At 43.0% G+C, this 27167-nt stretch overlaps 1 protein-coding gene across 2 annotated transcripts; it reads right to left on the reverse strand.

Annotated features, from left to right (window-relative positions):
- Nucleotides 1-184: 184 nt before the first annotated feature.
- PDPR (pyruvate dehydrogenase phosphatase regulatory subunit) lies at nt 185-26303 on the reverse strand. 2 transcript variants are annotated; one of them, XM_062500168.1, is made up of 17 exons: nt 26216-26303; nt 23775-23908; nt 22738-22819; nt 22483-22646; nt 21406-21527; nt 20474-20591; nt 18966-19115; nt 15822-16014; nt 13963-14087; nt 12148-12303; nt 11918-12051; nt 11392-11540; nt 9993-10105; nt 9551-9645; nt 8848-8937; nt 8393-8575; nt 185-7526 (listed from the first exon to the last, which is right to left on the reverse strand). In XM_062500168.1, the coding sequence occupies exons 1-17, from the start codon at nt 26284-26286 to the stop codon at nt 7122-7124; spliced, it is 2484 nt and encodes an 827-aa protein (XP_062356152.1). In that variant the 5' UTR covers nt 26287-26303; the 3' UTR covers nt 185-7121. The 2 variants fall into 2 exon arrangements, with proteins under 2 accessions (XP_062356152.1, XP_062356154.1); XM_062500170.1 differs by lacking the exons at nt 20474-20591; nt 21406-21527.
- Between the last annotated feature and the right edge of the window lie 864 nt (nt 26304-27167).

Here is a 27167-nt window from a genome sequence, read left to right on the forward strand (position 1 = left end):
TGGATACAGGCAGAGGCAGGGAAGGAACTTCCCCAGGGTGATGCAGCAGGTCCAGAATTCACTCCAGCTCCCAGGGCTGTACCCTTCAACATGCCTAGTATCCCTGCAGGATCCCACCCAGACAAACGGGGGCATTTGGATTCTGACACACAAGGGTCTTGCATAACTAATGGCAAAATTCTGAAGTAGTTAAAATGCCTCTTTATTAATATACAAACCTAGCAACATTTAAGCCAACCAAAATATGAAATGAAATCAAGCATGATATAAATACAGCATACATGACAACATGGTTGAGAGTGGCAAACTCATCCTGACTTGTGCGCTTGGGAGCAACTGTCCATGTCCTCTGCCACAGGGTCTGGCAGTCAGAGCAGCTTTGTCCTCTCCTAAACCCCTCCAAATCAGAACTCAGCGGAGGCGAGACCACTGTTCCCCTCAAAGGAAGACTGCCTGGCATGAATTTTCTCTGGCCCCGCAATGCAAAGGGATTAAAGAGCTTCCCTGTGCTGCTGGAGACAACCTGCTGGCACCTGCTTGCCAGGGCCCTGCAAGGACAGAGGGAAATGGCCAGAGTGGATGGGGAACATGCTGCTGACATTGCTCCTTGTTCTGTCCCACCTTAGCTACATCCACTGCACAACATTCACAAGCGTAAGGCACTAGAAAAGTGTTTTCACAGGTTCCAACTTCAGTTGTTCTTAAAATTCTGGAAGCAGCACACATCAGAAATCTTCCCAGCCCTTTTAAAATCTGGTCTCCAGAGACAAGCATGAAGGGGTGTTTGGATGAGCGTCCTGCTGCAAGCCTGACCAGGAGATGCAGGAGAACCTGTCAAGGACTTCAGAGATACTAATCTGCCTCTGGTTATCATGGAATTAGTTAGATCTGTCTACTACACGAAAAGGAGGGAATTTTAGCATGGAAAAAACTCAGTAGTGCCATGATGACGGGCAACAGCACAGATTTTTCTCCATGCACACAAAATGGATCAGGTCCTAGCTGGGATGGCTGACAACTCCCAGGTATCTGCTCTGCTTGTAGCAGGTGCCAAGGATTTGTGTGGGAAAATCAAGTATTAACGAATCAGTAAACATTAATGTGAATACTTTCCTTATTACAACATACTGCTTCTCTTTGTTGGGCTTCCTTATTCCAAGCAGGTGGAATCTCTAACAGAACATCAGCCCAGCATGCCACACCTGCAAAGCAGCTCTGGTTTGTGCTGTAATCCAGAAGCCAACCTGACACCAGTAATCCAGCCCAGCTTTGAGACAAATGGGAGATGAGAAGTCTCAGAGTCATTTCACCACAGGCAGCCGCAGATCCCCTCCCCTCCCACTTCTCCCAACTCCTGCCTGCAAATGTCAGCTGGTACAGCAGGGAAGCATTCAGGCAGAGAATTTTGTTTCCTTTAATGCAACAGGACACCCACAGAATACTCTACACCAGCCCAGGCTTCTTTAGAGAATGAAGAAAACCCATTACACCACAAGGAAAAAGTGAATAAATCCAATTGGGGGGGTGGGGGGGAACAAACAGGAAGGTGTCAGCCAGCAGCTGGACAGGCACAAGGGCTCCCAGCTCCATACAAATTCCAGTCTCATACTGCAACAGCAGCTTCCACCATCCCCCAGTGCTTGCTCAAAATTACCATCTCTGGGCACACAGCTTTCCAGGAAGGAAATCAAATGGCAGGCACAGCTAGTGCCCAAACACCTTACCTAAAGCTTTAAGGCATTTATAAATATTCAGTCTTTTTTTTCCTCTCAAATGCAAGAACTACTCACACCAAGGGCTATAAGCACACTGCTACAGCCATAATACTTAGGGAAAGTTTAAAGTGCAAAGAAAATTTTCAAATGCTTTTTAGTGACAGCTTGAAGTCATCAGATGACAACGCCCACCTTGCCCGAGTTTTGTTCCATGACTGAATGCCTTTTTTTTAAATAGAAATCAAATCAATCAATTAAGGAAAAAAAATAGTTTAAATCAGGAAAACATCCTGAAATAGGCAGAAATTATTCTGAGCCAGTATTATAATAAACTCATTTGGGAAGACAAATATGAAGGTTGTGAACATTTTGCTCGCCATTATCAGCAGCCAAGAGTTGTGTTTTAGATAAAAATTACTTCTGCCCTTGCAAGCAACACCCCATTCCCCTGGCACGGGAACTACCTCATTTTCACAGATCTCTTCCCAAAATGTCACCATTCTGGTTCAAATGCGCTGCAAGGATGAGTGAGGTTGGTGATGTCAGTGCTGTACCTTAACAGCTACGAGAGTGTGCCAGGGAGACAAAAGTGTTCCAGGCAATCAAGCGCACCCAGTCCCTACTTCTGTGTGGAACCATTTCCTTCATCCCAATAAGAGGGGCAAACATGTGCTGGGAAACAAGTGCTAATGCTGTCCCAACTCTGCCCAGAGCCATGCTAGCTAGCTCTTGTCCAGCATCAAGGCTGCAGAGGAAGATGCTCCCTGATCTGGGAATCAAATCTGATCATCTCTCCAAGGTTTGGCTTAAAGAGTATAATAACAAGCAAAGGATCAAACTTTCACTACACCTCTCCTTCTACCTCAGCTCAGCCACTCCACCATCCCTCCACCAGTTTTGATTTTCCCATATTTCACTCTCTGATAGCAAAAGGAACTAATGCACTCAGCCACCTGAGGAAGGAGACTCAAGAAGTATTATGGACAGTGGGAAAATCCTGGCACAGGGAAAGGGAGGGTTAAATGATGGGATTTACAGCAGCCACAAACCTGCCTGGGAGTTCTGATGTTGGTATCAGCACCATCTAGAAGTTGAATAACTTAAGTTGATGCAGAGACACAGATCTAAAGCCAATCTGGCTCTGATGACAAAGCATCAGGTAAAAGGAAGAGAAGAACCTTGTGCATGAGAAATTCTACAGCAGCAGAGTTTGGAGATGTTACAGGAAGAGCAACATGATCAATGGCAACTCAAATGCAACAGTAGAAAGGAGGAATCCAAGCTTACACCAAGATATGGAGATGCAGTGGAAGTTTCACACAACCTCCCTTCCTTGCCACAAAATAAGAAACTGTCTAACAAGGCCTGTAAAATCTAGATACTAGAGAAAACAAATAGAAATTAAGTCTGGCAAAGATGGATGTGAAAATGACTGTTACACATCCTCCTGAAACAGAAAACATAATTCTAGAAATAGACTGTTAATTTTATACTCAGATCATTAAATATGAATAATATACTAACAATTTTCTAGTACCAGTTCTACTCAAGCCTTGCAGTACTCACTCAATGACTAACAAAACATGAGAACTTAGGAAAGAACACATCAAGGTTAAGACAATATAGTATCTCTGTAAAAATCATTTAATGGAAAGAAGTGCTATGTCTTCCACAAGTTCCCCTGACTTCAGATGGCATTTGGAGCCAGCTCTTCCCATGGATGCACATTCAGATGGATTCACTTGCTACCTTCCCTCCAAAGATGCCTGTATGAATGGAATCCACAGGGCTGCTCCCATTCTGGCCAGCAAGACTCGGAGAACTGGTAACAACCCTGGGACTGATACACACAAGCTGCAGAGAGCAGACCTGCAGCTGCTGCTTCAGCACAGAATGAGGCCATTTCCCCTTCTACTGCCACAGAGAGGGATGCTATTTTTGTGTTTCCCAATCCAAGGTTCATAGTCTTACTGTGCAGAATGACAACAAACCACCTTTTTTAGCAAAAAAGCATTTTAAGGCAGTTTTAACGAGAATCAGGATGTTGAATTTTACAGTCCCTGTTATTTACCATCTTAGATGTCAAAACTATCTTGCAGCACCTTCGAAGATCCGATTTTTAATTTTCTAATTTGAACGTGTACTGAAGGTAGTAACTCTTCAACAGATTTAGTTGTTCTTTTTTTAGGCACTCTACTTTAATCATCAGATAAAGGGATTAGAGTCTTACATCACTGCTTAATACCTCGAGATGAAAACACTACGCTAGAAGGATCTTCCCCCAACTCAGTTATCACTATTTTAAAATGTGATCCAACTGTCCTCTTGAGAGGTGTTCAAGTTGGCAAAGGCAAACTATTCTTTTACATTGTAAGTTTAAAAACAGCTACACCAGAAATTAAATTGACTAAGCCTGAACAGCAGTTACAGATCTCTCAGGTTCTGATATAAAACAAGAACAGAATTCATTGCAAGGAAGGTTGGAGTAGGCGTTAATGAGCTGCAAGTCTGACAATTACCAAACCAGTCAAGTCTCAAACAGCAAACACAGCGTTACACGAAATGTTGCTGTATCTACCATCATGGTGGAAAACTATTTCCACTGTCTATTTTTGGTATGGAAAAGTCAATAGACCAAGACATAAAATAAACCTTTCAGACATAAAATAAACTTTAGCAGACATAATGACAAAAGTAGCTCATAAAACAATTTTACTGTCAGAACTGCTGGAGAAGAGACATCTGTGTATGAAAAGTTGCCTGAGGAATTAGCAGGCACCTATAGATTAGAGAAAAGGAAAAATAATCACAAGGAGGAATATAATGTGGCTGGAACGAATGGTTGGTAAAGGACAGCATGCTGCTAGCCTTCCAGTTTGCTCAGACTCTGCAGAGAACTGAACAGCTCAAGCTATAATCTATCTTCAGGAGTTTCAACACAAATTTCAGTACACCTTGGCCCTATACTTTGCCTTCTCCTGAAGGAGTATCATGCCTTACTCAGCCACACCAAACTGTCAATAAACCCCTAAGCAGAAGGGCTGCTCTAAGAAGCTCTAAGAACCCTAAGCAGAGGGCTACTCCACATCCTAAGTATCACATACAAAACTCATTCTTAGGTTGAATGCCTATTTCTGTGCATAAGGAAGGTGAAGTAGTGTCCCATAAAACCAAGAGAGAAGGACCAAGGTCTTCCCTGGCATATACATCCAGCATGGGAACAATGGGATTGTGGTATCTCTTTAAGCAGGAAAGATACGCAAGAAGTAATTACAGAGTTTTAACTGCTATTAGATGATTTACGAACCTTCCATTTAAGCAATTAATTCTAACACACCAGGCAAAATTTCAGTTCCGAGAGCAGTAACAGGGGGATTTGGAAGAAAAGATGAACAGGTGGAACTTTACCTACAGCAGCTGCAGAGAGTACTCTGGGCTGTGAGATCTCAAAAAGCTGGTCAGTCCTTTTCAGAAACTGGAAAATTTTGCATGTCTATTCAGAACTAGGTTTGGAATCCTGGAAGAAGCCACACACTTCAGCAGAACTCACCACAGACAAAGGAACACATGCTCAAAGAAGTGACATCTACATTCAACCTACTACTACACCATATGCACCAAATCCTAAATTCCCTTATGGTTTCCTGAACTGGCAGCCCCAGACCCAACTGAAGGCACAGCTTAAAGCAACTAAAGCAGCAGAAAGCAAACTTAAAACAAGAACCAGGGAAGGTTTTGTGCTCATATTTACATTACTGATGCTTACCATTTAACTGGAAAATAAAGTGTCAAAAATTGGTTCTAGACCATAGAAAGTGTTCACCACAGCTAATGGGGCAGACATCAGTGCAAGGTTGTGTTTGAAGTCCAAAACAGACGCTGAAGCAGAAAGACCATGAGGAGTATGTGGTATCAGAGGCAGAGAAAACATTTAACAGATCTTTTTCAAGTAAATGAAAAGTCTTGGTTTTTGATTGTGCTCAAAAGATGAAGAAGAAGATGATGCAAATGTGCACAAGGCAATTCAGCATTCCTCCATTTCTTTACCATTTACCATTAGTGATTGAACTGGATATTCTGACACATGAAGGGGTGAATTTCCAGCTGCACCATCTGGAGCATCTGTATGAGAAGCCAGATGCAAAGAGCAGTGCTGAAGAAAAGCAATTTATAATCCCACAACCATGCTCCCTTCACTTCCTTATTCAACTCCTTCCGCTGAGGTACTACTAAGAGACAAAGAAGTGTAACAGATTTGAGGAGGGAAACAGAAGACAAATTCTTGAGTCCAGCAGAAGATGCTGAGATGTTTTCTCACCACCAGTAGAAAACCCAGTGTTTCTCACACCACAGGTGAGACAAATGCTGTGTCTTTTCCTACCATTTCAAAATAACCACAGGCAGCTAAAACTACAAGATAATATCCCCTCCTGCTGCTCAAGTTCCCCAAACCAACACAAGTTCTCTATGAACCTTGCCAGATGAGTTTGACCAAGTCACATAGACAAAGTGAAAAACAGTCTCCAGAGAGACTGTATATTGTGCAGCTTAAACAGAAGCAGCATTTCAACACTGCTATTTAACATTAAACACTAACATCTATCCTTGTTAGAAATCAGTATTCTTGCTAATAAAAAAAAATAAACACATTCCTTTATAGAAGTGAAATGCACATGTTGATCTTTGACTACATTTATAGAAGGCCATTTAGTTTCAGTGACCCCACACAAAAAATCCAATCCCACCAACAACACACTTACCAATGCTACTGTCATCTCAATACTCTGACGTTAAACCTATTCCCTGCTAGGGAAAAACCGAAATGGTGGACAAAGGAGGGCAGCGACAGGCTGGACAACACCAAAACCTGTCTCTAGTCTGTGCTCACACAATGCTTTGTCTCATGCCAGTGAGGTAGCTGATCGTTCTATTGCTGTGTGCATTGACACACCAACCCCTCTCCAACATGGTATGTAGAGAGTAGGGTGAGGTCAGCCATCATCTGAACCACAGGCAGCAAAGACTTGCTGTCCTATGCCTTATGCTGGAGAGGAGAGAGGAAGGGCGCAGCCTTCAGGGGTTCACCTCAACCCTTCCCACCACTAGAAGGCCTGGGCCTTTGGCGGGGTTCACTCCTATACAGGCATCTCTGCATGTTCAGCACTGTGCTTCATCCACTGGGGCACAGGGGAGCCTGGCAAGGGTGGAAGGAGGGAGACAGATAGGGCTGGGAAACCTTGAAAATTAAAGGTTTAAAATATACAAAATGTAACACACTGGAAAAAGTTTAAAAGTTGCAAGACAAGAAAGGAAAATAAAGAAATATATGAGGTGAGGAGAAAGGGCTGGAAGACGGTGGGAGAAGACTCCAGCTTGGGACAAGGGGCGGGTCTAGTCTACTCAGCACTACTCCCTCTGGTAGCCACTCAGTTCCACCTCATCCTTGCGGCGCCGTTGTGTGAAGAGGGAGCTGAAGGGATAGAGCTTGGCTTTGGCCTGGAAGCGCTGCCCAGCAATGTCGATCTCGTACTCTCCCTGGTTGATGAAGTCAGTCGTCACCACCAGCTCTTCTCCCGTCTTCTCATCGAAGTGGTGCACGAAGCCCAGGCAGACGTGGCGCTCCAGGGTGTAGCTGTAGGCACTGCTGGTGGTCTTGCCCACGTAGCGGCCATTGCGGAAAATGGGCTCCCCCCACCAGGGCCAGAGGTCCATATCTGTGTCATGGTCCTCAAGAATGAACATGGTAAAGCGCTTGTACACCCCGTTCTGCTTCTGGTCCAACAGCACTTCCCGGCCAAGAAACTGCATTCCCTGTGGGGAAAAGAGAGCATCAGCTGATGTGAGGGACACAAACTGTGGCAGCTGCTGAGCTGCAGCAGACCAGGCTGCTGACATGGACAACTTATGCTTGGAACTTATGCCCTATCAAAATCGGCTGCCTCCATACACAAGAAGCTGAGCCCAGGTAGTTTTTCTATTATGTTTGTTGCTCCAGATATCAAAAGACACAGAAATGTTTGTGAAGGTGGTCATTAGAAAAATAATTTTCACTCTAGTGAAAACCATGTCTCCATTCCACTGTTTGCCATTTTTCTTGTTCCAGAAACACTTCTTTCTACCCTTCTTCATAAACCAGAGGGAAACTGTAACTAATATGAACTTCCTATCCTTAAGCACTACATTCTTTTCTTGAATTGATATAAACATTTGTTTTGGCTCATGCAAAGAGGGAAGAAAGAAAACAAGACAGTGATAGCACCAGTACCTGCTACCACAAAAGTATGATATAACTCTACACTGTTCTACGAACTCCCCTGTTTTATTAAGAATAGAGAACACCTGTTATTGGTGCCTAGCCTCATATTTAATATCATGAAATGCCACCAGGTGCATAGGCTGGCTTTTGTTTCATCAGATTGGGAAAACTGCTTAGACAAGCAAGAATTTGGAGATTCTGTTAGGCACAGAAAACCTCTGCCACTTCGGGTACACATAAGCAGCACCAGGCACAGATCACCGGGAATGCTCTCTAGGAAGGAGGAAGACAGTATTTTGGTATTTCTAGCAACCTTCTGAAGTACAAGAATTTACATTACAGCTACTGCACACAGCTGCATAAAAACATATCCATTTGCTTGGCTGGCACCCTTCCAGTCCAGTTCTGCTCTCCCACCAACCTTGTCCAGCTTGACCTGGAACTCGCGTCCACACTCCATAGGAGTAGTAAAAGCATCCAGATCCTGGCCCCAGAACGCAAAGAACTTCTCAATGCGCAGGCTGCGGAGAGCATAATAACCGGCATTCCGAATCCCGTATTTCTGTCCCATGTTCATCACCTCGTTGTACACATGAAGGGCATACTGCAATGGAAGGGTGAAACACAGACTGGCACCAGGAGAGAGCAGCTGCATCTGACACCACCAGGAATGCCACTGCCCCTGCCACTGAGGCACAAGAGCTCTGCCCCACTGGAATGCTATATTAAGCAGGGGAACGCCCCCTGGTGCCCGCAGGTGGCTTTCCTGTGGTGCAAATCAGACATCTCATCACCTGGAGTCAGCCTGGAAAATATTTCTGACCATATGCATGCAAGTAACTGCTTTAATTAGCTCAGGCTGCAGTGCATTCTTACCTCTATGGGGATATAAAGCACGAAGCCAGGTTCTCCTGTGTGTGTGATACTCATCACACGGATGCCATTAGCATAGCCCACGCTCATCTCCTGCAGAATCAGAGGGGTTGAAATCATCCAAACTGGAACACAGCACAGAGATCCAGAAGGAGCACAGTGTGTAACGCATCCACACTGCCCAGCCCTTTCTCCCCTCTGCCACCTGCACATACTTGCAATAAGTTCAAATTTCCAAATTCAGATAGAGATGTCATATTATTCCAACTTGTTAGTTTGGACACTTGGCAATAAGCCTTGGAAATAGGTCAGGACACAGGTTGTATTCTAGATACAAGACAGAAGTTGAATAGCAACTATCTGCTCAGTCTTGTAACAGGCTGACAGGAGACAACAATGTCAGAGTCCCTAATCCCAGCTGCCCCTCTGACAGCTCCATAATTGATTATATGAAACATGCCAAGATATCAATAGTGACAAGTCTACAGTGAGAGGAATACTGAAAACAAATGCATATTCACCGGTATTTTTAGCAAACACAACCCAAAGACAAGTGAGCCTTGTGAGTTCTTTACCAGCCTCAATAACTGCAGTAAACCTTCCTGTAAATCTTAATTCTCCCCCAATTCTCCAAAACATTTTTCCTCTCCTTTCATGCATGGTTTGAAAAATCTAGCCGAGTGCAGACAGAAGCATAGTCACTCACCTTGCAGAAGAGAGAGGGGAAGTGTTCTGCAGTCATTGGGGCATAAGACAACTCTGACAAGACATCCACAGCACGGGGGCCGATCAGATTGAGAGCTAAAGAGAGGAACAAAACAGCATTAGGATGAGACTGGAGAAGTCTTGCCTGTTGTCTAACACGCTGCTCTAATTTCTGAAGTCTTATTGAACTAATAGGTGTGTTTACATTTAAGAACAGAGGAGAGTCATTAAACTCTCTCCTGTCAGTCCACAGTAAAAGAATGCTGTCTTCTAGCTCATGGCTTTCCAGAACAAAGTTTCTCAACTGCTGTTTTCATCCAAATATTTGGAAAGGAGACCAAATTGTAACTCTAGGCATTTTAAACAATTACCTGGCACGCAGCACGAGACACTATTTGTGATTTTGAACTGTCTGAGGAGGTCTGCTTTTAGTGATTTCTTACCTGTGTACTTCCAGGTCACATCCTCTAAGACCAAGTTGCTGTCATCAGGCAGGTGGTTCTTCAGCCAGGCCCAGCAATGAACTTGTTGGTCAGTGGGGGAAATCATGAAAAAGCTGGAACAGACAAATCAAACCCAAGAAACAATGAAAGAACAACCACGAAGTGAATCAGTTCATTCTTCATCAACTACTTGAGCCTTCAGCAGTTTCCAAGCTAACAGAAGACCAAAACAATCTGGTTTGTGAAAACCACAGCTAACGTCTCTGGATCAATGCCATCACATCTGTCATGAAAAGAAATCCCCCACTTCAAGCATTACCAGTGACAAGAAGTAACTAGATGTGGAACACAGGGAGTTCTGCAGAAAGTTGACAGAGTATCTCAAAGGTCACAACTGGTTTGCAGAAGGGACTTGCAGCTCTTCACTACCAGTGATTCTCTCTACTCTGACAGTCAGAGTAGACACAGTTCACACAGCAATTTCTTGTTTTAGCAAAAGTCTTTTCACACACAATGGTGGTTATTATTAACAGTTTCCAAGAACAGAACTCCACTTGATATGGATAAATGAGCTGCTTGTGTGTGTGTCTGATACAATCTATGAGTTAAAGTACATTAACATCTGTAGAAATGACTAGGCAAAGAGGGAAGCTACTGGTTTCACTCAGAGAAGACAATACTTTCAAGCAATACATGAATGCAAATAGAACGGGAAGAGAAAGAAAAGCTGTTTCTAATTGAAAGAGAAGCAACAAAATGCTTTCACACCAATACAATGAAAACACACATAGAAAGCCATCCAGAAAAATAAATCCAATGCTCAGCTGGGACATGGCCATGAAGTTCTTAAAAATGAGAAAGCTTTTTATCAGATGCCAAAGAAAGCCCAGACTGGTTAGTCTAAGAGTAAAATCCTGCCATCATGTCAGTTTGCATGAGAGAGCACAAAAAGAATGATAAAAGACTGCAGAACTGAGAACTGGAGTACATATACTGCAATGAAAATTGAAATAATAAAAAAGTAGTATTTTTAATGCACAATTCCAGTAAGGACATTGGTCAGGAGTTAGCTTGCACTTTAAATGGTTACCTAAATTAATAAATTCCAGTTACTGATAAAAAAAAAAAAATGTATCTCAATTAAGAAATTAAACATCTGAAAGTCTAACATTTTGAGGAAATCTACATTCATCTGTAATCCCAGAAAAAGGCTTATTTTCCCCAGTGTTTGTAAATTCAGAAGCTCCCTTTCACCTGAATTACTGAATTAGGAATACTAGTGGGGAACTGAGACTTTTTAGTTCAGGGTAGTGACAAAAGTTTATGATCTTCATGAAGAAGTCCTTTAAGGCTCAAACACCCAAAGGGTGATGGCTAAAGATGCTTTCTGCACACCCACCTGCGCTTGCTGAGCCGGGCTATGCTGCAGTCATTCTCATACCCTCCTTTCTCATTAAGCATTCCTGTATGCACGACATGCCCAACTGGCACATCCAGGTCATTCGAGAAGAGATACTGCAGACTCTCCAGGGCCTGGTCTCCAGTGGACTACATGAATCAAAAGGAAGACAAAGTCAGACAAGCTGCCTGCCTGAGCAAAACAAATCCACTGGGGCAGCTCAAGATCGCATCAACATCCTGGCGTAAATTATTTCAATTTGTGATGATCGTGACACTGATGTCTCAAGCGTAACAGGATACAACAGTGGCATAGTGCCAGAGGTCAAATTCTATTAATAGACTATGATGGTATTTCTATAAACTGGGCCCTTGACAGACAAAACCCAATCGGTGCTAAATACTGTGGTACAACCTGAATTTATCATACAGTATGACTGTCCTCAACAGGACACTGAGTTTTTTTGCAAAAGCAGGCAGCAAACTGAAGGTCACCACTAGCAGGTGGCCCCTTCCTAAGTACTTACACTTATTTCGAACTTGGTAAAAGATGACATGTCAATAACACAAACTGCTTCCTTACAGCACTTGACTTCAGAACCCACAATATCAAACCAATCCGGTTTGTAAAAGGTTTTGCTGTGATCCAAATCCAACAGATCTAATACAAAGAAACAGCAAAGGAAAAATTAATGAACTGGATGAATTAGGACCTTACATATCGGGAAGCACTAGGCATAAGAAAATACAATCTCACCATTCCCAGGTGGGACAAAGTACTTGACTCTCTCAAATCCATGCTTCTCCATCCACCTGGCTCCCTGTGCATCCAGGCGGTCGTACAGCGGTGAAGTGCGCAGCTGCCTGCCGGTCTGGAAGTCCCAGCGGGGAACTTTCAGATCATACATGAGGGCTGCAATGGTCATAAAGATCCTTTCTTAGGCAAAGTGATTATCTTTAGCTAAACTTTTCATCCAGATTATCAGTACTTACTAATATCTGAACCATTAATAAAACTCCCTCAAAACAGCTCCAACCTTCCTTTTCCTGTTTTTGAAAACCTACAAATCAATTTTGATCCATTTATAGCTCTTCAAAATTAGAGTAACAATATTTGCACAGAACACTTACATTTATAGATACTTATGGTCTCATGACAATTCTGCAAGATAACAAAAACTCTATTTTTCATGAAGCCATGCTGGCTAGCATTAATTATGCAGGATTTTTCCCTGGCAGTGCACTATATCAGATATTTTGACAATGCAAATGCTGGGGTAGGCAGCCCTTAGCTACAAGGACCACCTAATCTGCCTTCTTAAACACTGGCAATTCAGCCTTTTGTAGTCATTGAAGTTTTTCCAAATGGCTTCTGCATCTGTTCAGCTAGTATAGAATATTTTTATCTAGAAAAGAAGTTACCCTAATAAACACTGAGCATCCTCCTTAGCTATCAGTGGAGAGTAATAGCTTAAGGATGCTTGAATACTACTTTAAATATGCTAAGATTCTACCTAGGTCAGAAGCTGCTTAAAATTGAAGATAAGCCAAATACGTCTTACTGAACACTTCCATAATTTCTGTCTCAGAGCTAATAATTTAATTAATTTATTGGCAATATCTAAAATCAGTACTCCTGAAAGAGAGGGTATATGGAAGACTAGATTAGAATGGGAACATAACACTTCAAAGATGGAATACATTGCTCATTCTGCAAAAACTAGAGGGATTCTGTAGCTATCACAACTGAGGTCTGTACTGGAAAGTGACTGCAGAATAATGCCCAGAGTATAAAGTGATACTTTTTTCTGGGAAGAAGGTCAAAGCAGCATAAGGTTTTTATTCCCCAGATATAGTAGGGCTAAGAGGTTTACCCAACTTCTCTGCTTTCACCCAAACATATGTTTTTAGTTTAAACTTGGTATTCAAGTAATTGTTCCTCTTATGCAACTTGTGGAACACTTCATACTTCTATTTCAAACTTGAAAAGAAGTCATCCACAATATTCAGACAGTATGACAGATATTCAAACAACAGGAGGAAACAAAGCAGGCTGTTAGACAAGAAAAATGGCATCTCTAATCTATTCTGCAAGGTGTTTATTGCAAACTTTGACAGAAGAAAGCAATGTGTCTATGAAGACTTCCTGAATTTATGCAAGATAACTGGGTCACCTAGCCAATAAGCTGGAAGTGGAGGTATTTCCACACTGTAATGATGTGCAAAGAATAACAATCTTTGAGACACTGTAACATTCCCAGTTAAGACCTTGGCATTGTTTTTGTTAGGTGGTTGTCCTACAGACATACATACAAATTTCCCTATATCAGAAGCAAAGCACAGAAATAGTAGAGCAGGGTACCAACAGCATTTTTTTAGAGAAGTTAGTAAGAATGCCAGCATACAAACAAAACCCCATCCCTTCCTGTATCCTGGGAAGGGGCTGTATTGCCAGGAAGGAGGTCAGGAAGAAGGAAAATGTTTCTCACAGTGACGGCAGAGGAGAGACAGTGTAGCAAAGGGGAAAATCTTGGACAGCCTGCCAGGAACTGAAGGCAGACACCTCACTTACGCATGACTTCCATCACACGGTGACGGAGGAAAGTGCGACTGCTCTGAAGGGTTCCAAAACGTTTCAGATCCAAGGGCCAGACATTTTCCGATGGATACCCATTCACTATCCACTCTGCCAGGTATCTGATGGAAGAAATAAAGACAGACTGAGATATCAGCCAACATCTTAAGGGTAAGAGTGTAACTTTGAAGTCAGAAGGAAAGCAGTTTGGACATGAGAATTTCTTACAATAGGGAGAGAGAAGACATGTAACATCATATTCTAAACACCAGAAGAATCTGGAAAGTTTCCCTTTATAAAATGCATCCACCAGATTTCCAAATTACTAATTTCCCATTAGGATGAAGCATACAGGGCAGCAGGAAGTTCAGGACACGGCTAAATGAAGTCAGAGCCTGGACAGGTAACCTGGCTGTCTGTGTCAAATACTTGGGTTCTGATACAAAATGAGGTGCAAATACATTTCAGTTGGAGTTTGACACTTCTGTGTTCTCGTTTCTCATTGCTTGGTGTAGGCTCAGCCACAAACCACCAGTGACAGCATTCATTTAGCACAAGGTGCCAGCCAATTTATATTTAGCTACACTTCCAGGAGTGAAGGTGGAAGGCATTCTCCAGAGTTAATGGACACAGGGAACTCAGAATTTAGTAGAGCAGAATAGTTCTGTTCACAACCAGTAGACAACAACAGGTTCAGAACTGATCATGAAAGTTGTATCAGTAAGATAAGCTGTTTATTTTGGGGCTGTAGCAATAAATGGACAAATAGTGCTTTTAACTTCAGAAATTATTTTGATCTTTAAGAGAACCTCACTGCAAAGATTCTCTGTATTTCATGTGACAACAAAAAAAATCATGAGTTGTTTCTCTGGTGAGTTAAATTATTAGACAATGGACATAAACTAGTGAAGACAAATGCAGATACTAACACCAGCATGAAAAATGAGCAGTTTGTTAAGAAAGCTGTGTGGCAGAAGGAATGCTCAGTCACCAAAACTAAATGGCAGTCAGAGGGAGAAATAATCATTCAGCAACTTTTCTGCTGAGATCACATATAAATGCCTGTCTAAGAATCTGCATTAATACAGGAACTGGATTTTACTGGGAAATTATTACACTCCTAGCTTACTGTACAGGACACTCAAACTACTGTCAGCACTGGCATCACATGTATGGTGTTTCATCAGCCATAGATTCATGCTGCTTCAGAGGAATTAACTGCTGTGTCAACTTGAATGATCTAAAGACTCCAATCAAATGATAAAGGGGATCATGAAGCACAGGAGATGAGGGAATATATGCTTTGTCAAGCTTTTATCCCTTCATGGCAGTTTAAAACAAATCATACCAGTTATAGAATCATAGAACATCCTGAGTTGGAACATACGCATGAGGATCACGGAGTCCAACTCCTGGCCCTGGACAGGACAGCCCCAAGAATCACATCAGGTGCTTGAAATCATTGTCCAAATATTTCTTAAAATCTGGTGGACTTGACGCTGTGACCACTTCCCTGGGGAGCCTGTTCCAGTATCCAACCACCCTCTGGGTGAAGAACCTTTTCCTAATACCCAACCTACACCTCTTCTGACACAGCTTTAACAAAGCTTACTTGATCCCCCAGCTGCTCACTGAGCTCTGACGCCGGAGGGAGGTGTGCAGGACAGGAGGAGAATCCAACATAGGTTTGAAATACACACTGAAGAACACAGTCAGAAAACCAACTACTCCTCTCCTTCACTCAAGTCAGAAACAAAGGAGGTGAGAAATACCAACCAGAACATTCTACACAGAAGGATCATCTGAGCAGTCTCTTGGCTCAAGTGTTACACACACAACAGTGATAGACCACTTACTTGCCTGCTCCCCCACCATACGAGATGCCAGCTGAGTTCATGCCAGCCAGAACGAAGTAGCCCCGCGCGGTGGGCGACTGTCCCATGATGCAGCGCATGTCTGGGGTGAAGGACTCTGGGCAATTCACCAGCTGCATGATCTGCAGAGACTCCAAACCTGGCATCCTGCGCAGCAGGGCACTCAGAAGTGGCCCTAGGAACCAAGATAATAGAGACAAAATATCACAGCCTTCAGTTTCAACACATTTCAGTGGCTTCAGGTGAAAACTGCTTCCATGTTTTGATACAGTCATAGGAGAAATGGTTTACTTGCTGGAATCACACTACTCAAAATGGATCACACAGCACACAACAAAAGCAGTCACACTGATCCAGACCAAGAGCCCAGTATTGTTCTCAACAGTGCAAGAGCACTGTTCAGTTTTGATACAGAAAGCAGTAAGAACAGACATCAAAGATACACAGTGAGGAGTACAAACAGGCAAATGTGCATGATGCTTGTCCCATGCACTCTGCAAGCCTCCACCTACCATCAGCTCAGAGGATTTCCTAAAAATTTGGTATATTTTTCTCTATTTAGAAACCCCTAAATTGGTCTCTCTTTTAGTACTAGACCAGTCTTTCACAGCCTCATGAAAAAATCCAACAGACACAGACAACGAGTCCCATGTGTTAAAATTTATTGTATGAGGAATCACCATATTTTGTTTTAAAGCTCAGACTCAATTTTTTTATGCCTCGGAGCATTAGAAGAGACAGTGGTCAGGAGATCCCCTTCTAGTCTGTCTATCTCATTCCAGATTCTATAGACCTCTGTTTATTTTCCTTCTGTCCTCTCCTTTCCCCAGCTCACTCAGTCACTTCATTCCTGGAAACTATTCCAAGCTTTCGTAAGTCTCTTGCTGCTCTTCCACCAGGCGTTCTCCAGTCCTATATCATCTTCTGGAAACAGGGAGCCTAGAACAAGAACTAGCATCTGGCAAACCAAGGATTTAGTGCTGCTTAACAAACTGAATCTTCTGTTCCTTTCTCAGTAATTCCTAACTTGTCTATTGATTTGACTGCTGTTGCTCTGATGTCTTCACAGAAGTAACAGAACTAACACAAAAACCTCAAGGTTTGTTCAAAGCCCATCACATCACATGGTGCAAACAAGACCATCCCCATGTATTTACGTCACTTCACATTTATCCTCATTGAATTTCCTCACTGCTTCATTGCCCAGTCACGCTGGAAAAGTCCTTTGGCAACTCTTCACAGTTTGACATTTGAGAGCGTTAATAAATGGGTAAGATATCTACATGACTTTTCTTGCCCAAAAGTTACCTCTGCTTAGTACTCCAGATAAAAGCCCTCAAGATACAGCCCTAAGAATACTCCTGAGCTTTATGCACAAGCAGTAAAATAATCAGACTTCACATCACCTAAGAAGTTACAAAAGGAGCCTTTCTGACCTATTCTTTCTCTTCCCTCTCTCAAGCATTAGAATTCCAGAGTAAGTGCCTGATGTTATAGGCTATTTTTTTATTGATAAAAAGAGAGATCAGTGCTAGATTTGTTCTCGCACCCAGTCCAATTCAAGCAACTCCACAGACTATTTTAAAAATTAAAAGGTGTTCCAACGACAAAGATCAAAGCAGTAATACAAGAGCTCAAACCCCAGGAACTGCGGCCCTAGAAAAGGATCAAATACTGCCTGAGTAAGCTCTGAATCTGCTCAACTGTTTAGCACATTTGAACAGATAAAAGGGCAAAGCTGGAACACAGCATGCAGCTGCTTCAGAAGCTTGGGCAATTTGGGGGTGCCATCAAGAAGTGCCTTTTCATTTTATCCAAGTAAAAACCAAAAGTTAAGTGGGTACAGAGCTTGAGCAACTCATTACTGAAGCTAGTATCTTCAAGCAAGTCTGTAGGCAACTAGGGATCTAAAAGCTTTAGCATATGCCAGCACTAAACACCACCCCATCCTGGCTCTACCCTCTGGAGTTTAGACTTTTACAGTATCACTACGGTGTTTCTCAGAAATCAAAGTAAAATTATTCAATTTAACCTGAAGCACAGCTGGAAGAACGTAATATGACTGCAGAAAGAAAGCAGTGAAATTCCATCCATGCCTAGGGTCACAGAGGCATGTGCAGTCACAAGGGCTGCAGAGAGCTCTGACACAAGGGAAAGCTGGATTCCTGAATATAAAGCGAATTTGTAGATGAGAGGCAACATACCAACTTATCAGGTATCAAAGAGGCAGGAGTGGTTGGGGAAGAAAGGGACTCTCAAACCATGCTATGCTCTTTCTTACAGAAAGAGCCCTCCATGTAAAAACATATGCAGAATATAAAAACAGAATCAAATAAAATGGGAAGAGAATGAACAGCTGGAATATTATAAACCACCACTGCCAATGGTGGGACGAAGCCTGCGAAACCACAACACCAACTTCTGCTCGCAAAGAAACTGCCACTGGTAGAAATGCACTTGTCAGTCCCTGCTGAAGAGAGCTGCAGAAACAAAATACTACAGCTATGTGGCAGGTCAACAGTGTTGATCTACTGTGTCACAAGAAGAGCAGCATGTGGCACTGACAGTCAAAAATCAACTGAAGTGGAAGAGCAGCGCTGGGAACCTGATGTAGTACCTTGGTGCTCTAGAGGAAGTTAATACATGCTGAGGACTAATGGGTGGTTTTAAACATCACACAGATATCACAGAATCAAAGAATCCTGGAATGGTTTAGGTTGGAAGGGACTTGAAAACTCCTCTCATTCCAAACCCCTTCCACTAGACCAGGTTGCTCCAAGTCCCATCCAACCTGACCTTGAACACTGAGCAACTTGTGCCAGTGCCTCATCACTCTCACAGGGAAGAATTTCTTCCTAATATCTAATTCTGCCCTCTGTCACTTGGAAGCCATTCTCCCTTGTTCTGGCACTCCTTGTTAAAAGTCCCTCTCCAGCTCTCCTGCAGGCTCCCTTCAGGTAATGCAGCCTTTGGTAAAGGGTTTTTCAGCAAACTGCTGACAAATGAAGAGGTAAATGAATTTGAGTGAATGTTCATCTTTCCCATAGATCAATGACTATCATGAACTCTGCCTTCTGTAGAAGCCACGTGTTTCACTGCTGTGGGAACCTTTCTTCCCTAACATACCAAAATGATCCCAGTCTTCTTGGAGGTTCTGGATCTCCAGCTGGTTCCGTCCCTCTGTGAAGAGAGGTTTGGGGTTTTTCTCAAAGCCTCCTGAGAGGATGCCTCCCTGCCAGTTGCGTATGTAGATCCTGCCATCAGGGTCGACAACAGCTGCAGAGGGAAGAAAAGAGGTGGAAAGGGAATTGAGAGAAGGACTGTCTCAGGATGTTGTCCCACAGACTCCAACAATGGCAGGCTAGTGACATGCCAGGCCAAGCCAGCCTGTTCTTTCTATGTTGGGAGACTGCTAAGTTCCCCAGCCCCATGCTGTCACACCACTCTGGCTCTCCTGTGACACCCTGGTGAGGCAGTTTAGATTAAACCATTAGCTCCCACCACAGCCATACATGTTAACTTTTTGGACAGCAAACTGAATTAACCCTGAGGAGCCCCAAGGCAGCAGTGTTCCCAGGAGTGAGAGGACACAAGAGGGATTCAGAATCCTTGTGGCATTGATAAGCTATTTTACTGGCTTAGTTCCATTGAAACAGCACCCAAGACCAGAACTTCCACCAAGAAATGTCCTGCCCTGCCCCTCTTTCTCTGCCTATTCTAAGAACAGTTAATTTGTAACAGGTCCACCTAACTGCAGGCCACCAGCACAAAGAAAGTGGGCAGCACAGGGGTGAGGACAAGCAGTCAGGACTGGATTGCTCCTTCTACTGGTAGTGTGTCAACTTGAAGTGTTTATGTTACTCCACCTGACATGTTCCATAACAAGTTTTGGTATGTCCAGAAAAGCTGAGAATATATATAATGTGAATATATACATACATAAATATATACACACACACACAGAGGGGTTTTAATTAGTAAAATGAAAGTGAAGCACTTGGACTCCATCCAGAGATCTCAATTCCCTGGACAGTGTATACATTACTCACTAGAAGCAGAAAATCTTGCTAACAACTGAGAATAAATAAGTAAAGCTTTCTACTTCTCAACCACAGTTTTCAAACACGAAGGCTTTTTTTTTAAGAGATCCAAAAGCCAGAACATGGGGGAGGAGCAATTACCTCAAATGTTTGGTTGCCCCTACAGCTCATAGACATGTAAATGCCACTGTAAAGCCTTAGCTTCAGTTGGAGGAAAGGAATAGATGGGCCATTTGGGGCCAGCAGCCTGCAAGGAAAACATAGTGCCAAGGCTAGCACACTCTCCAGCCCAGAAATGCAACAGTCCAAGACTCAGACACAACTACTACTCCAGCTAGAGTCAAGGTCATTCTCCTGCTAAGCTGATGAACTCCCAAAATAGTTTTCTGCAGGAAAAGTTTTTGCAAGAGTAAAGAAAAATATTCTGCCACTGAAAAAGAATATTCAAAGCAATTCAGAGAGAAGGACTTCACAATCCCAAATGAGCTAAGGACCGATAGCCCAAGGTTGGCCTTTTTGTCACAAACTACAGGTCACCTTGTAAAGGCAGGTATAATTCACGAAGAAAAGTAAGAAGAGCTGAAGAATCCTTACTTGGTAAGCTGCTTGACAGAGGCTCCTTCAAAGGGTGTGTCAGGAGGTAGAAGTGTTCACAGGCATGGAGTGGGATATGGACTGGTTCCTCTCCAGAGTGGCCCAACTCATAGGCCCACTGAAATCAAAATAGTGCAGGTCAGAATGGAAAAGAAAAAGACCAGCCCTAGGAAAAGAGCAGGACATAAGCACAGAACAATACTCTGATTTTGCTTTCTTAAAAAAACGAGACTTGGCTCAGACCCCGAGACATTAAACAGACACAATTTTTTCTCTTTTTCTTAGAATTTGAATTGTTTGGGATGAAGACTGTTTTTCTGTTCCTAAGACAATAATTAGAAAAGTGTGACCCTGACTCAAAACCAAGAAGTACCAGTTTGCAATACAAAAGCTAAATAAGACCTGTAGACCAAAGTTAGTACTAGGTTCAGCATCTAGAAGCAGAACTGTCAGCATTTAGGTGCCTGTGCTAAGACCCTTGACTAAGAAGGAGGACAGCTGCTACTTGAGAAACTGCAATTGTCAGGTGTATTTTCCAGCAGAGAAGACATAACACTAAGGAGTAAAAGCAAACAATTTTTTGGGGAGGGAAGTGAGAGCGAAGGAGCTGTCTCCCTAACAGCCAAAGCAAAGTTCTTCCTGTCAGAAGGGTGAACCTCCCAGCAGAGACACCATGGACAGAACTGTACTAACAAGCTGCAGGTACTGCTCAGCAGGTTAACGCCCAGCTGTGGTGCACAGCAAATGGCAAGCACTGCTTTTCCAACTTCACACCCCCACTGGGATAAGCTGAGTAACATGACTTGATCTACTCCAGTAAACCAAGCCAAAACACAAACCTTTAAAAAACCTGAAAGGAAAACAAAAAAAAGAACCAGAGGGAAATGCACACATTCTTAAGCAACAGAAAGAAAAAATTTAAATAATCCAACCTGGCCAGCACAGTTGACGAAGTACTCGCATTGAATCCGCCCCCTGTCAGTCTCGACTCCAGTCACATAACCCTTCTGGATTGTGACATGACTGACACTAGTCCTCTCGTGGATCTGGACACCTGGAGAGGACATCAGAAAGTCAGCATGCCATGAACCTTCTTTGTAATGTGTCAGGCTGTTAGCTTTAAACCCTTCCCCTCAACCAAAATGCTTATTTTCTCTTGGAGACAAAATTGCTATTGACCCAGTAATTCTTAAGCAAAACCCTATTATTTGTAAAACATCACATGTACAATTTGTACAGGCTGAGACTGAAGAGCTATAGTTTTTTTTCCCCCATGTGACAATCTGGACGATAAACAGAGCCCCAGCATCAACAATATGAAAAAAAAGAAGTCTCAGCTATGGACTTCTTTCCATTACAATTCCTTTATGCAACAAATTTGTACTTTAAGATGGCATGACTGGTTCTCTTATGAGAAATAAGTAATTTTGTGGAAAAAAAAGCAATAAGCAGTATGCAAAAACAAGCTGGACTAAAAGAAACTATGAGGGGTATCTTCCTAAGCAGCCTCTTCCAATCTGATGGACTTTCATCCTTAATGACCTTTAATCCCTGTTACCATATTTAACCTTCCCCCTACTTTTAAACCACTCCAAATTTGCCAAAGTGCTGGGCAAACAGCATTTATTAATACACTTCCAAACCCATTTCCAAAGCATATGTGCTCAATTAAATACTGCCCAAGGCTCAGCCACCCCTTTTCATTTGTAGGTAATTAACCATTTTGATGTGTAATTATGAGTCAGTTCTAGGAAAGAAAGTGTGTCCTTTTTCAGAGAAATACATAAACACTAAGGAAAACAAACAGGCGCTTGATCTATCCCGGGAAACCTGTTAAGATTCGGCAGATAAAAATTCAGCCTGTTTTTCAGAAATTAACAGTTTTAAAGAATTTGAACTTCACAGAAATAACAGAATTTTGCTCTTCAGTGCTCAGTTAGAATATCAAAAGAGATGCAGAAAATAGCTATCATGCAGGAGAGTGCTCTACAGATAAAAAAAGCTCGTACCATTCCGTGAGGCAGCAGTTGCCAGAGCCAGACTCACATTGGCAGATGACACAAGTGCATCTTCTGGCACATACATGGCCCCCACAAGGTCATGGATGTTGATCAGTGGGTGGAGCTGTAACACCTTCTTTGGGCTGATAATTTCACACGGTATTCCCATGACACTGCCACAGAACATAAGAAACATGGTGTCATTTGTCTTGCAGGAGAGCTAGTGCACACTGAAGCTGAGTTGTATTCCCTGCTCATACGTACTTCAGTGATGAAGCAATGCGCTTCAGAGAGATCAGTCGGTCCTGAGTCTGAGCCAGTGAAATAGAGCCTGTCTTCATGTACCCTATGACAATGACCAAAGTCAAGTCAGATTTGGACAGGATCTTGAATTCCTTTCATCTCAGACTCACTGCTTTAATATAACCGCAGACTTGTTTCCACTACCTGTTGAAGCCTGGAAATCCCACATCATCAAATAACTTAAAACACTTATGAGCTAGTAATTAAAAAGTGCATGAGAGAACTTCTCAAAAAAGCAATTTAATTTTTAATTGTGTTCTCTTTCTACTTCATATACTCCTGTTCATAACCCCACCTCCCCACGAATTTCACATATGGTAGTAATTAAAAGAGAGAAGTTACTGGCCAAAAAGCGATCCAATGATTATTCAGAAGAATAAAACTTCAACAACTAAAAGCAGATATTATGTCACTCCAACACTGCACTAAATTAATATTCATCTTAAATGCAGGCATAGTTATTATCCTCTACTGAGTCTATACATCACAAGTTCTTGTTGGAAAAAAATTTTCAGTGACCAAGTTCTTCCCATCAGGTACATGCCCAAACATTTTGGAAGGAGAGGGAGAATTTCAAGATAATATTTTTGTTATTTCCAGGGCTACACTGCAGTAGGAGACACAGCTTTGCCCATGTTTCAGTGCTCCTGTTAACCACCTTATCTTTTTGAGAAGTGAATCAGTGCACAGAACAGGCCAACTTGCTCCAGACATTGCAATCTATTTTCCATATCCTTGTGAAACCTCCCCTGCCTGCCCAAGTTGCAGAAAACATGCAAACTTGCAGGTAGTCTGCCTTCAGTTTGCCCATCTGTTGTTCTTTCTTCTCCCCATTCTGATTGCACTAGTGACATCTCTTTGCATCTTTTTAGGTCCATATGTATTGTTTTTGAACAATACTTTCAACCCTTAAGACACTGTAAAACCACAGTCGTATTTCAGTGTCAGTACTTCAATTCAGTTTCCCAAAGATTACTCCGTGATGACACTTTGAGTACCTGTTTGCACTCCTGTCTCCTGCTCCAGCTGCTGGTAGAGCTTGTTTGAATAGTGTGCCATCTTCAGCTCTATGGACACAGGCCTGGCTGTGCTCACAATGCCAGCACAGAAGCGAGTGGTGCCAGCAGCCAACCTGCAGGAGAAGGTGCAGAGAAAAGGTCTCATAAAGCTGCCAGGTACACACTCCACACCAGGCTGCTCCAGCAGCTCCACGGGTTGCACAAACCACACAGCAACTTCTCCCCCAGACACATCAGAGCAACGCTAAGTTCAATGATGCAGGGATGACACAACCTCTAGAATGCTTTTCCTTTCGCTCACTTTTGAAAACACATTGCATTCCAAGACAATTTCTCTTTAACAAGTCCTAACACTGACATTTTTCAAAGAAAGCATTTTTTGAACTCCCCCCTTACATTTAAATTGAGCTGCCTGATTCTTTCCTTCTCCAAAGAAGGATTTCCCTCAGATCAAAATTAACTTGGTTTTGAGTCTTGCATCTTTGAAGATTACAGTACGAGCAGGTCCCTCTCACTCTGCAACAACAGACATAGACAGGCACACGTTTCTTGTCCTTTCTAAAACTGTCCCTAAACCATTGAGCTATTTGGCGAAGGGCAGCTTTAGAGACAGAAACCTACACAACTCCATGCAACGTGGACATGGGATGACAAGGTAATTAGATTTAAGCATCTCCCTTGCAGCCTGCTTCCACAATAATTCCAAGTTACCTTTGCTGCTGCTAAAGCCATGCTACATTTTTTCCATTCGATACAACTGCTTTCAGCCTAGCATGTCTATATTCTCTCAGTAATTCAACCTAAGATTAGATTCAGCTGAGAAAGAAATATTTGCTACACTCTTTCTCAACAACAACCTAAAGGGCCAAAGCAAAGTCTCACTGTACTGTGATCCTTGTAAGACATTACTGCTAATGCAGTAATTCTCTTTCTCCTTAAGCATGCACAGACTAAGCCTGCACAGCATCTTCATTCACTGCAGATCTTTAGTAGGATGATTATACCCTGCTTCAAGCTAGCAAAAATGAAGTTGCCTTGCAAACGCAGCCCAGCACCCCACTTTGCTCAGAAGGACCCCCACTCACAAGGTCTCAGATGAGAATACCTGATTTCTTTTCTTTGCAGCTAGAAAGAACCTTCTGCTTCCCAGCCACACAAACTCCATGACCCACAGCTAATTACTCCTGAAGGCTGCATCAGGTGGGAAGCTCTAAGGCAGATGATAAATATACAGTCCCGCACATTATTTAGGGCGTTAGAAGCTGCTACAATAAACACCACTTCAAATCCTAAAGTCTCAGTGGTGTCTCATGCCCAGGATCCTTAAACTGCTTAATGAAAACACCACGAATGCTCCTCAAAAACAGACATATAAAACAACAGGGGAAATGTTAGGATGCACAGATTTCAACAGAAGCTATGTGTTCTGCTACAGAGAGCTGACCCAACTCACTGAGGGCACTTCTGCTCAGCCAAACCGTAAGAGCCTCGGCTATTTTACAGAGAGGCACTAAAACCCTCCAACAAACTGGAAAATCTGAGCATTTATCCAGTTTACAGGGTGATGTTTTAGTGATGCCTGTTTATAACCTCTTGCAATGTCTAGAGCTTTGCTGGCTGCGTAATGCTTTAGACATACATGGCATCCTGCTCTGAGAGGTCAACAGGGGCTGTAGGAGTAATGTGGATTTTTACTTCTCTTAAAATGGTCCATCATCATTGCCAGCTACATTGTTTTACATGATCACCTGTGATTACAATAGAGCAGCTAAATATCTCCCAAAGCAACTGTGGTACATGGAAAACCCACACCACAGTAGAGTTCACCTATGGGAACTGCAGTGCATGCAAGATGCACACTGGAGCCCAGTACTGATCACACCCCACTGTGTCAACTCTCATGTTTCTCAGGGCACTGTGGAGAAGTAGAAAACCCTGGAGTGCAGGAGTGAAGTTGAGGAGAAAAAAAAAGGTGGTGTTTTAATGTTTGGTTTTTGTTTCTCACTATCTGAATCCATTTTAACTGTCATTAAATAAAGACATTATTTTAAATTAATTCTCCCTAGGCTAAGTCTCTTTAGCCCATGGCAGTACAATCTCTGTATCTTTATCCTGATGCACAAGTTTTCTTGGCTTACTTTCTATCTTGCAGAAAGAAATGACATGGCTGTGTGGGAGTCCAACCCTGAGCCACAGCTAACCCACCACAACCACACAAGGGATACTTTTCACCTTTGCAGAGCAGCCCTGTGCTTGGGAAGAGGCAGTAAGTGCTGTTATTAATGTTCAGTATAACCTTATTTTGCCCAGGGAAAAGGCTATTTCCAGGTCTTCACTTTAGTTCAGGTGAAGAGATAGAAATAACACATTACAGTAGATATTGCTCTTGTTTTGTTGGGTTTTTAACCAGAAATCCTTACCTGCCCTGCTCAAGTAAGACTATATCCTTCCAACCCATCTTGGAAAGGTGATAGGCCACAGAAGTGCCCATGACTCCACCACCACAGATGACAACCTGTGCCTGTGCTGGCAGGGCAACCGGCTGAGGTTCTGCTGTAGTTGAGGTACTGCGCTGGGAACTGGTCATTCTCCTCCATTTCGGGTGAGCTGCTCGCCACTGGATATCGGACAGCAATCGGAGAAACATTCCGGCAGCTCTTTGTCACTTTTCCTAAAGCACCACCTAGATGTGTTCAGACGTTACCTCAATACCACTCCTTCTAGGAAGGAAAATATGAGACTCACATTACCACTTATCTTATTACACACAAGGCTGGCAGCAGGAAACATCACATGGTGTGTCGGGTATAAGTGGACAAGAGAAAGCTGACGAGCAAACAAACAGGAGGGCAGTTGCTTCTGAAACAACAACCTTGCCGTTAATATTTAAACTTAGATCATTAAATAGGAACAGAGCATTACACCTTTGGTTTTGACACACTGCAACTTGACAACGAGCAAAGAACCAGATGAAAGGTGGAAAAGCTCTCACACCAGTGACAAGGAGAGTTGAAACAGCCCAGATCATGCTCTGGAATGTTTCCTAAAGCCAGAAGTTAATAGGGTACAAACAAGCTTGACTATTAACGCTGCCAGGCCTTTACCTGAAGAAGGAAACGCAGTCTGTGGTCAGAGTAACTGGCACAGGGCACTGGAGAGGCCCCTCCGGGAACAGCTTTACCACAATCTCTATACTCCAGGGCCTGGCTGCGGAAGCTCCACCAGCAACAGCACCGGAGGTTCCCTCACCCGCAGACTCAGGCCCGTACCGGGAGCCTGAGGGACAGGGGTGTCAGGGAGCCCCGGGGCGGGGGGTCACCGCCTCGGCCTTCTCGCCCCCGCCCCCGCGCTGCGGGGCGGCCAGGAAGGAAA

Source organism: Cinclus cinclus, chromosome 11, assembly GCF_963662255.1.
Source record: "Cinclus cinclus chromosome 11, bCinCin1.1, whole genome shotgun sequence".
NCBI classification, from domain to species: Eukaryota; Metazoa; Chordata; class Aves; order Passeriformes; family Cinclidae; genus Cinclus; species Cinclus cinclus.

Excerpts from the sequence above, each read along its gene's own strand:
- PDPR (XM_062500168.1), bottom strand. The coding sequence starts at position 26,286 with ATGGGCACTTCTGTGGCCTATCACCTTTCCAAGATGGGTTGGAAGGAT. Across the intron at positions 23,909-26,215 it reads GTCTTACTTGAGCAGGGCAG|GTTGGCTGCTGGCACCACTC; the intron begins GTAAGGATTTCT and ends CTTCTCCTGCAG. Across the intron at positions 19,116-20,473 it reads TCTGTCAAGCAGCTTACCAA|CTGTTGTCGACCCTGATGGC; the intron begins GTAAGGATTCTT and ends TTCCCTCTGCAG.